The sequence below is a fragment of the Octodon degus genome, unplaced genomic scaffold (genome assembly GCF_000260255.1).
Source record: "Octodon degus isolate 3935 unplaced genomic scaffold, OctDeg1.0 scaffold00092, whole genome shotgun sequence".
Taxonomy (NCBI): Eukaryota; Metazoa; Chordata; class Mammalia; order Rodentia; family Octodontidae; genus Octodon; species Octodon degus.
Genome location: NW_004524668.1, coordinates 4,397,833 through 4,409,211, shown reverse-complemented (window position 1 = coordinate 4,409,211; position 11,379 = coordinate 4,397,833). Strand labels below are relative to the sequence as shown.

The 11,379-nt window shown below is 54.4% G+C and overlaps 1 protein-coding gene across 1 annotated transcript in view; it reads right to left on the bottom strand.

Annotated features, from left to right (window-relative positions):
* Positions 1–10,510, bottom strand: part of Ece1 (endothelin converting enzyme 1) — a 102,007-nt gene extending 91,497 nt beyond the window's left edge. Inside the window, exon 1 of the mRNA XM_023722455.1 lies at positions 10,408–10,510. Coding sequence (XP_023578223.1) covers positions 10,408–10,410 — 3 coding nt within the window. The 5' untranslated portion in view covers positions 10,411–10,510. The remainder of the gene's footprint in view (positions 1–10,407) is intronic.
* Positions 10,511–11,379: the final 869 nt, after the last annotated feature.

The window sequence follows — 11,379 nt, the reverse complement described above, 5'->3', positions numbered from 1 at the left end:
AAAAAAAAAAAAAAAAAAAAAAAAAACCAACAAAACAACAACAAAGAAATCTGGCTGAGGCCATACACAGAATCACAGAGCTGAGTTCAAACCAAGGCTAGCTGGGCTGGGGCTTGAACTCTCAGGCTGTCAGTGTGGGGAGAAGAGAAAGCGTGGCAGGCTTTAGCCCAGGGCTGGGGGAGTGGGAAAGGTATGACAGTCTGGGGTGGCAGCAGAGGGGCTTCAGAAATTCGTGATACAGGTATAGGGAGATGATCTAGAAGGTTTCTGAGACCAGCTTTGGAGAGCAGAATGGGCCTAGAGATCTGGGGACATTTGCCAACAACTGTTACTAGTGCCACCTACTTCCTTGCGTTGGTGCCTGCTGGGACTGCTCAGAGCATGTCTTCCCAGTAATACCTGCAACTGCCAAGGGCAGGAGTTTTTATCTCCACTTCACAGACGAAAGTCTGGGGCTCAGGGAGAGCTCACCTGCCACAAGGTCCCTTACCACCTTGCCACAAGGTGGATCCAGGTTTGAAGTTCAAGTGAGTCCCACGGCCCCCGCTCTGAGCCACTCTGTGCGAACAGGGCCTGGTGGTGATGGGAGGGGTTCGATGTGGGAGGCAGAGAGCCACTCAGCTTCCACCCCAGGATGGCATTCACTGTTTGTATGTCCCCTGATTGGGGCCAAGGTCCAGTAGTTCTCCAAGCTCTCCGTGTATGTGCACGTGTGCACGTGCATTGTGTCCACCCGTGTGTGTTGGAGAAGTGGTAATTACGGGTCTGGGTAAAGGATCTTCCAACTACAAAGAGGAAATGAAATGAAGAAGTTGCAGTGGGCTGGGCCACCTTGGAGACTTCCCTTCCTCCTGAGGGCCACCTGCTGTCCTGATTCCTTACTCTTCATGAAACTTACTGAATCACCATAGCAGTACTGCGCTCATTTACTAAGGACCTGCTATGTGCATCACCCCACAAGCTTTACCACTTAACCTAAACCACCAAGCATGCTTCGTGGTACTACTACATTGGGCAAGGAGGTACCATCATCCTGTCTCATGGAGGAAAAAAGCGAGGCTCAGAGAAGGTCACTCCTTGAAGGTCACCCCTCTAAGTGTCAGAGAAGAGACTAGAACTCACATGATCTGACTCCCAAGCCCATATCCTAACCAAAGGAGTGTTCAATTAGGAGTCCGGGATCAGGGCCTAAGTGCTGTGTCTAACTTACTCTGTGGCCTCAGGTTGAATCTGTCCCTTTTTGAGTCTCCACTTCCCTAGGAGGAAGTTGGTATAGATGATACCTACCTAACTCCTGGTTCCACGGAACCTTGTGAACGCTCATGTCCCTGGCCACAGCTCCCAGAAGCCCAGCAGGATGCTAAGAAACCACTGGACACACACAGCATGGGAAGATGAAGCATGGCCTTCTGCCTGGAACAGCCTGGGATAGCCAGGAACCACAAAGCCACAAAACTGCCTCAAGGCCGGCCATGGGCACAGTGGCCCAGTGCGCAGAGGGGCTGGGCAGCCTCTGCCGCCATCCTTCCTCCCCCCTCACTTCCCGGCAGCAGGGTGGGGAGGCAGGATCAGGCCCTGTGCCCTCCGGCTCCCAGGTGGTCGGGGTGGTGGGAACATGGTCACATGGGGAAAATCCCAAGGCTCTGTTTAAGTGGAGATCAGAAGCAAGTCTGGCTCTAAAGGCAACTTCCGCCCACCATGTGCTGTTGCCAGGAACGCATGGGATGGAGGCCTGCCCACCTCTCTCCTGTCCTTGCATTAGCTAAGATCCCAGGTCCTGGAGAACCACAAGCCTGAGGGCCTCTCCCCTCTCACTTGACCCTACCTCTCGCCTGCCCCCTACAGTTTGTCATCCACACAGCAGCCAGGGCCTTCCTATAACAAACCCTACCTATAGTCCTCCTGGGCCTTCTTAGCACTCTTACAATGAAATGCCAGCTCCCCCCAAGCCCTCATGGCCTGCTCCTTCACACCCACCTCTTCCTACTCCTTGAAGCCTCTGTCCAACCACATGGGCCTTCTTGCTACCCAGCACATGCCAAGTTCCTTGTCCCTGTCTCAGGCCCTTTGCACTTGCTGTTCTTGCCACTGGAAACTCTTCTCTCCCACGTTTGCCCGGCTGCCTCCACCCAACCTGCAGCTCTCAGTTCTTTTTGTTTTTGTTTTTTTGGCATAACCGGGGATTGAACTCAGGCCCTTAGGCTTGCCAGGGAAGCACTTATTCCACTGAGCCATCTCCCCGGCCCCAAAGTGAAACAGCTCTCAGTTTAGATGCCACCTCCTGCCCTGGCCACCATTTATGCCAGTGATGGTGAACTTTATAGAGCTTTCAATGATAACAAGTAGCCCACCGTGGCCAGCACGCCAGAGGTTTACCCCCACTCATCTAGGGTAACCTCCTCCTCTTGCACACACTCCCCTGCCCTGTTGCACTGTCTTTCTTCTCTCAGAAGTCATCTCCCTAGTTGGTTGGTTTGCTTAACCAATCCCCAGCTTCCTGTCCTAGAATGGAGTTGTAGTTGGGCAAGGATCTATTGCCCGTGCCATGCGCTGGGACCACATTGGTGCTCATGACCCTGTAGATGACCACACTGTAGCTCAGTGAGGTAAGTGAACTGCCCCGAGTCACAGAGCCTGGGAGGGGCGGGACTCAGACCTGAGTTGGCCTGATGCCCAGGCCTTCTGTGCCCCTTTTCCGAGGGTGTAGCTGCCACAGCCGGGGGGTGGAGGCCCTTCCCAGGGCAGACTGGTTCACAGTGAGGCTCTTGGGAAGGGTCCAGGGCTGGGGAGCCGGTCCACCTTCCCAGGGCTCCTTCTGCTGGGTCTATGAGTGGGCTGGGCACAGTCCTGGAGATGCAGAGGTGCAGGCCAGTGAGAGCAAAACCTGAATGAGGGAGACCCCTGGAAACCAGTGAGTGGGGAAAGCCTAAATCAACCCTTTTTGCAGAAGGGGAAACTAAGGACCATGGAGGGGAAGGGAGCAGGCTAAGGACTCACACCCATTGCTTTCCCCTTCCCCACCCTGCAGAACATCAGGAAAAGAAAATCCCAGGCTGGCCCTAGAGCAGTCCAGAGATGCCAGGCCTGAGGCCAAGCTGGGGCTGAAGGAGCCTTCTGAGACCAGGACCTTTGGATCCCCTCTTTCAAAAACATTCCCCAAAGCCTACAGCCAAGGGCTTAAAGAAGCTCTGCAGATGGGACATCACTTTGGGCAACTGTGGGGCAGCTGCTATGAAGGTCAGACACACAAAGACCCTCTGACAACAAGCATGTACCTCAGGGTCATAAGCGCCTTTTTCTGTAGAGACACACACAAGAATGTCACAGCAGCCACAGTTGTCATGCATGGATGTTTAAGTGTCTGTCCACCCAATATAACACAGCTCAGACAAAAGGGAGCAGAGGTTGGGACGAGGAATGACACAGATGACGTCGGAAATAACTGTGCTGACCTAAGTTGGAAGGAAGTAGGCATAAACGAGTATGCACGTGAGAGTCACTGCAGATGAAGCTCAAAACCAGGCCAGCGAGAGGACAGAAAGCAGGCCAGCCACTGCCTGTTATGGAGGGAGGCATGTGGGGACTATGAAAAGATCTCACGTTTGATCCATATGGCATGTGGGTGTGTCCATCTGTAAAAGTCAAGCTGAGATACGTGTACCTTATTCAGTAAAACATACCTGGATTTGTAAAAGTGTGCCACCTCTGCCCTAGGGATGTCATCCTTGTCCTGGGCAGGATAATGACAGCAGCTGGTCCTGATAGGGTCTCTACATATGCCAGCACTGAGCCAGGCTCTTTTAAACAGAAGTTGATTCAACTCTTCCCACCACCATACAAAACAGGCCCGATCGCTCCCTCTCAGAGATGAAGGAAAGAGCTCACGGGTTGTCCAAAGTGACACAGCAAAATGTGATGGGCCAGGCCTGAACTTGAGCCTGCTGGTCTCCATGACCCACAACTGCTGCTTGGGTAGTTCAGTCCCCTCCCTGTCCTGCTCCCTGCACCCACAGCCCCCTGTCCTTTCCGGGGCTGGGCGCAGTTCATACGTGTACTGGACTCAGAGCTTCTTCGAAAGAGCTGCTTAGGAAATGCGTCCTTCCTGCCCCTTCCTCCCTCTCCGCCCTCCCTCTCCCCTCTTGCGGTTACACATCTCTGAGGTCATTTCAGCCCTTGGCCCTCGGCCCAAAGAGAAGCAACTCCATAGACTGCACAGCTGAGGGTGGGAAGCCAGGTTGACCCAGGGTCTTTCTCAACTCCTGGGCTGTCCCAGCCTGGACAGTGGCCCCAGAGTACCAGGAAGGCTTGAGGTTAGAGTCCCCACCCTTGGGCCCGGTTCCCAAGTGACACAATCCAGCATCTGGATTCAGAGAATCATAAAATGTTTCTTTGGAATAGCAACCACTGTCACCACCGTTTCTCCTATTCTTATGATACTGTGCAAGGACATGGCTGACAGCCATAAGTGTTATCTCATTAACTGTCACCAAGGAGCTTTGGAAACAGGTGCCATCGGATCCCATTCCACAGACTCCTGCAGTGTCACAACGAGGAGGAGCTGGGCATTGCCGGGCCTGGCCAAATGGGTCCGTGCCAGCCATGTTTCTGTACAGATGGAAGACTGAGGCCCATGACGTCTGGGAAGAGTCAGTGTCTTGGTCTGGGCCACATAAACAGTCAGTGGTACAATCTGGGCTGGAAGCCACCAGTGACCTTACTTCTACTGACCAGAGCAGTGCTTGGCGCAGGCCTGGTGCACCTGGGCAGGCAGCTGGCCAGGCAGGCGGGAGGGAGGCAGTGCAGAGGTAAATATTGACCCTGACTGTGTTTATACTGTAATCCGAGCCCTGGCTGCTGCCCTGCCCCTCCCACAGCTCTCCAGCCAAGGGGGCAAAGGAGCTCCTGCAGGGGGAGGACTGATCTACAGGAGGCCTCTGGGCCAGGGCCACTCTTCCTGCCCTCCTCCTGCAGGGGGCCTGCACTGTGCCAGGCAGAGAGGGACTATCACACATGCCCAGGGTACAGATGGGTGGGGGCACAGGCCCGGGTTCCAGTTGGAGCTCTGACACTAACATGCAGTGGCACAGGAATGGGAAGCAAAGGCCTTCCTCACAGGAAAGGGCAAAGGTGAAGGAAACAATCAGCACCTCTGCCTGGCCAGCACCCAGCCCCAGCAAGCGCCGACAACCTCTGGCTGCTGCCCAGTGGGCCCACCCCTGTCCCCAAGGGGCTTTCCCAGTTTCTGCTGCACTGAGTGACAGCTGAGACCACAGTCAGAGTCTGGAGGAACAACGCACGTGGCTGCTGCCTCATTCAGTCCCCGGGGACCCACAAGACTCAGCTTTTACAACCTGAAAACAAGGAAAAGCTGCGGCCCAGGTTAGAGTGAGGCTCAGGCAGGCAGGAGCACGGTGGATGCTGACCCGTCCCTGCCAAGCCCTGCAGGGTGGAGGAAGTCATTTCTGGGCTTGTCATGAGTCAGGACAGCATCTTAGCCACCTCCTGTCCTTAGGACCCCAGGGAAAGGGTGGAAGCCCAGGCCCTAGACTTCCAGTGTCCCCTGGGAGTTGGGTGCTCTCAGCCTCAGTGGCTCACTAAATTCTGCCTCTTAGACGCTAACTCTTCAAGGACTAGAGGGTGGTACCCTCATTTTCATCTGTGAATATATGAATGGATCTGAAGCATCTCACCTGTGGCTGCCCTGGGAAGCATTCCAGCAAGCACAGCCACCTCTTCCAGGAAGCCTTCCCTGATGCATAGCAGCGCCATGATGGCTCCGGAGCTGCAGCCCCAGGTTGGCACATGGTATCTACCTTGTTCCAAGGCTAGTTGGGGACTTGTCCTTTCTCCCCCAGTAGACCAGTTTTTTGTTTTTTTTTCATTTATTTATTTTTAAGGACTGGAGATGGAACCCAGGGCCTTCACACTGAGCTACATTCCCAGCCCTTTCAAAAAAAACCATTTTATTTTGAGACAGGATCTCACTAAGTCACTAAGTTGTAAGGGGTGGAGGGACAGAGCATACCAAGGATCTCCCAGGGCCCCCCACTGGTTTCCCAGCCTGGAGGCCTGCCTGCCTACCATTCTCTCCAAAGCAGCCCGTGGATTTGTCTCAGAACACAGATCTGACCACGTCACTGCCCTCTGTCTAAACTCCTGTGTGGCACCCCACTGCCTTTAAGGTCAAGCCCCAAGTCCCTAACACCTGCTCCGGCCACAGCCTAACCGCCTAACCCGCACGCTCTGCATCTGCAGATGAGCTCAAGCCCATCCCGCACACACGGTTCCCCCTTCCCCAGTGCCCTTCCTGGTCCCACTCATTCTTTATTTATTTTGGTTTTGTAGCCCAGGCTGACCTCAACGTACAGTAAGCCTCCTCTGTGGTGCTGGGATTACAGGCGTGCACCACCCACCCAGCACCTCTCATTCTTTCTGTCCACGTGACACCTTGAACGTCACGTCCTCAGCAGGCCTTTGCTGATTCCCCAGGCCAGGTTCCTCCATCGGCACCCGGCCTGTCTCCTTAGCAACAGTAACGGCACTTATCATTTCCTGCCTGCATCTGCCTGTACATCAGACTGTGGAAGGAAGACCGATCAGTCTCATCCACACTGACCACAGCCCAGGGCCTCGTGTTGTGCCAGGAAGACTTGTTTGGTGAATAAATGAACAACGCTTGGACGACCACAGAGTTGATGGTGTCAGGGTGCTTACCTAGCAAACCACAGGAGAAAACAAGAGAGCAGAGGTGCAGAAAGTTGTGACCACTTCCCGATGGGTTCCTCACTGTAACCACCACAGTGTGGCTTCAGCCAAGCTGGCACATCTAGGCTAAGGCCCCAAACATTCTGAGCTGCGTACCCTCTTGCTGGAAAACTCCTCAAATCCTGTTCCTCCTCAGACAGGCCCTGGTTGCTCCAGTTCTGCCTGAAAAAGGGTATTTATTCCTTAGCAAAAGTCACCTCCATTCTTTTTCTTTTTTAGCCAAAAACTGTAGCCATGCAAGGAAATGTGAAGGACCCAGTTACCAGAACAGTTGCTGGCTCCCCAGGGATGGGAACCTAGGAGCCCAGTGGGCTCGAGCGTGTGGCTGGGGCATGCAGCTGGCCTCGTACCATCAAACAACATGGTTTCTCTTGTTCTTTGTAGTTTCCTTAGTGTATCTATATGCCCCGTGTCTTCATAATGATACCCTGAGTAGAGAAAATCTGCCCAATTTGGGAGGCAAAGAGGCACAGACCCAAGGTCACCCAGCACAGACCTAAGGTCACCCAGTAAGTTGACACGTAAGATTCAAATGTAGACCCTGACCTGGTAGCCAAAACTCAGTGCCCAGCTCGGAATGTGAAGGCTCATTCTCAAGTCACCCCAAAGAGAGAGTGGGACTGAATACTAGGCTAGGTCTCCTTTCCCCTTGCCTGTCTGCCCAGCTGACTGCCCCCCACCCACCCAACTGCCAGGACACTTATGCTTGCTCTGGTACTGGCTTGCTGTGTGACCCTGGCCGACCTCATTTACCTCTCTGTGTCTGCTGCTGGGTGATTTGAGAACAGCTGGAGGCAGGAGATATAAAAAGCCTCATAGAACAAGTCATCCCACACTCTGCCTGGGGCTGGGGGGGTCCCCTTAGAAGCTTCAGAGAAGAGGTGAGTGCTGACTCCCTGCCAAAGGGTTAGGTCCTCACCCAGGTGGGTGAGAATCTGGGGCATATCGGGCAGATTCTCAAGGTCCATAGCACGCAGGCTGTGTGGTCTGCAAAGGAGTTCCTTTAGGAGCCAGGGCTGGGGGACATGGCCACACTGGCAGGGTGAGGACATGGATTTGCTTAAAACCACAGAGCAGGAGAACCAGGGACTAAACACTTTGGCAGCTAATGATGGAGTACAGACCGCGTTTAGAGGAAACCAGAATGACAAGGGCGAGGAAGCCTGACATCGGCCTCCACCCACACACACACTTCCACAACTTGCCTTTCCTCTCTGGCGTCCGAAGTCCCCCTGGCCTGTTCCCTTCCCTATCGGTCCTGGACTCCCTCATGCCCACGGGAGAGGCCAGCCCCATTCTGGCCTTTCAGAGTATTTCTTATATTCTTACACCTCCAGTCTCTAGGTTACACAGTCTCCCCTACCCCACTGGACAGTTTTTTTTTTCAATTCAGATGCCACCTGCAAACTGATGCTTTTTCTCATCTCTTCAGCCAGAAGGGAACCCTCACCATCACAGGGATATGATGTCCCTATTCCTCCTAAAGGTATGCCACCTAGCCTGGAACCAGTGTGAACTTTATGGACAGATACATGCTCCCTTAGCAGTCTTTTTTTCCCCGCAGTACTAGGGATCAAACTCGGGACTTTATGCATGCCAGGAAGTAGACCAAGTGCCAGGCAGGTGCTTAGGCCACTGAGCTACATCTCCAGCCCTTGCACGGTCTTGATGCCAGTTTTTTCTTCCTTTGTACAGGTTTGGCACATAGTAAATTCTGAATAACTGTCTAGTTGAATGACACACGAAATAGTCTCTGAGAATCACTATTCCCTTAGTAATTTTTCTAGCAGCCCAGTAAATGGATTAGAAGTTAGATAGAAATTCCCAACTTGAGCTCTGGATTGTAAAAAAGAAATCTAGGCAGCAGTAAAACAAAAACTGCTCTCCGTGGGGTTACTCAGCCAAACCCCACGCCATCCCCCAAGAGATAAGGCGGATCCACTCTCACTGATGGGAAAGGGGAACTCAGGGTTGATAGTGCAGCCTGACCAAAGACTGCAGGGGGAAGGTGAGAAGCTAGAACTGCGATACAAATCTCTTTGATGCCAACGTGTGGGGTCTTCCCAATGGCCTGGGAGTCTTACATATAAGGCTCTGTGACATGTCACTAAAGCAAGTAGGGAACGTCTTTATGGTGGTTTTTAAAAATAAAAAAGGCTTCTTTCTGAGTAACTGAGGTCAGGCCAGAGGCAGAGTGAGTGACAGAGCCACAGGGCTGGCCCATTGCTGACACACTATTAAAGGATGAAACTCTTCAAGCAGAGATCTCCAGGGGAAGTCCTGGGGTGGGGGGTGTTACTGGGATTGCACCCAGGGTGTTCACACTGAGCCACATCCCCCAGCACCCCTGTCCCCTTCATTTTTTAGAGACAAACTTTTGCTAAGCCACCCAGGCTGGGCTTGAACTTGCAATCCTCCTGCATTACCTTCCCACAGTGCTAGGATTTCAGGCAAGTAACACACACACACACAGCTTAGGGGGAGATTCTTGACCCAGGAGGTAGCTTGAGTTCAAGGTGCCTTCTAGGCACCTCTGGCTGTAGAATGAAGCCATAATTCTCCAGAGAGGCAAGAGGTGGCACATGAATGGGGGCTCCAGCTCTGTGTAGAGCAGGAGGCTGGCCCTGGGGAGTCCCTGGCAGCTCTTCAATGCTACAGGTGGTCCAATCCCCTCTCCCCCACAGTGGCCCCTCATGCTTGGCAGCAGCATCAGAGAGGAGTGGAGGTGCCTGTCTCCCTGGGACTGGCAGCCACCAACAACGGCACATGGTCTTTTCAGGGCACAGAACCTGACTGGGAGAACCACAGGGGCTTCTCCATTCGCAAAGAACCCAGAGAGAAGCAGGTGCGTGAGGGAGAGGAAGTCACCAGGCCCTGGGGATGCGACTGACATAAGGCCTCTCTCATCCCTAGAGACAACTCCCCTCCCGTCAGCCCCAGAAGCCCAGCTGGTATCAAATAGATTTCCCTCCTGGGCCTCCAGAGGGGGGCTCTCCAGCTCCCCTTTAGGCCTCCAATGCCCATCCAGGTCAACACTTGGCCCCTCCTCTGAGGATTTATTACTGCGAGATGGGAGACCAAATCACTGGAGGAAACAGGGCCTCCAAGCATCCCCTGTTCTCTGACAACGCCCTCCTCCCCTATGCTACAGCAAAATTATCAGCCCCAGGTGTCCCAAACTAAAGCTCAGGGCACAACCACCCACGACGTCCCAAGACGAGCCGAGACAAACCTCCGGTTTACCTGACTTTTAGATCTGGATGGATCCTGATGTCTCGCAAAATCGCCGCCACCCGCGAGCCCGACCCAACCCGGTTGCCCACGGTCTCCACTTCAAGCCGGGTCCAGGGACTTCCGGACACCCCAAATGAGACCGCACCAACTGTCCCCAAGACGACCCCAGTCCCAGCCCTTCACTCCCATCCCTGGATCTGCTGCCCACAATCTAGCTTCCTCGACGGCGCCAGCGCCGCGCCCGGGGCGATCGGAGTCCGGCCTTGGAGCCTCGAACTCCAAGCTTCAGACTGCAGCCGGCGCCCAGCCCCCCGCGAACCGCGCCGTTCCCAGTGCCATCCGCGGCCCGGCTGCCGGGAATAGCTGAGGCTGGATCAACACAGTTCGTGGGCTAGAGGCGGCACTCACCATAGCTCGTGTGCTCCGCTTCGCTCCCGCTCCCTGCTTGCCGCTGCGGCTGCAGCCCCCGCGGCGCGCTTAGGTCTTCGCCGGCGAGCGCGCGGCTCCGCGCCAGGCCCTGGAGGCGGGGCCCGCCGTGAGCCAATGGTGAGCCTTGGGGGCCGGTCCTCGGCGGAGCAGCCAATCACCTGCAGAGGTCCGACTCCCCCGCCTTCACCGCCTCCGCCCCCCCTTAACCCTTGGCGCGCTTCCCCTGAGGCCCCTGCCGCGTGGAGACCACCGAGACTGACGATTGTCCCAACTCTTCTGGGTTTTGTGGGCAGAGTCTAGACCCCTCTGGAACCCGCTTTGAGGACAAGCAGAGCTGGGGAAAGGCTCCGCTGCGTCCGGTGCGACCTTTGTCTTCTGCCTGGAGCCTACACTGGAGTATGATCCAGGTCGCTGCAGCTGCGTGCGAGTGTGTGTGTGTGTGTGTGTGTGTGTGTGTGTGTGTGTGTGTGTGTAAAAGCGGAGGAGGGTGGACAGGAGGAGACAGAAAAGGAGTGGGGGATGGATTCTGCATGCCTGTGTGTTTATGTGTGAAGGAAAGGCTGACTATATTTGGGGATTGCTCTGTGTGTGTGTGTGTGTGTGTGTGTGTGTGTGTGTGTGTGTGTTGCAAGCTTGAGAGAGGGGCGAGGAAGACCTGAAAGGGAAGCAGAGAGGAGTGAGGCCTGCCCAGGCGTGTGCATTTTTAATTCAGCAGGCCGGCAGGCAACTCTACGCAGGCAACTCTACGTTGTGTGGGTGCCAGTGGAGGAGAAATGAACAGAAAACTCGTGTGTCTGCATGTTTGCGTGATTTGCTCTTCCAAGTGCACCCGTGAAAGTGCGATAGAAACAGACTCTGTGTCCCAGTTATAAACAAGTATCCAGGAAATCTGTAGTCTTACGGTGTTATTTGCATGTGTATTTGTATGTGGGCATGCGCAGCGTGGAAGAG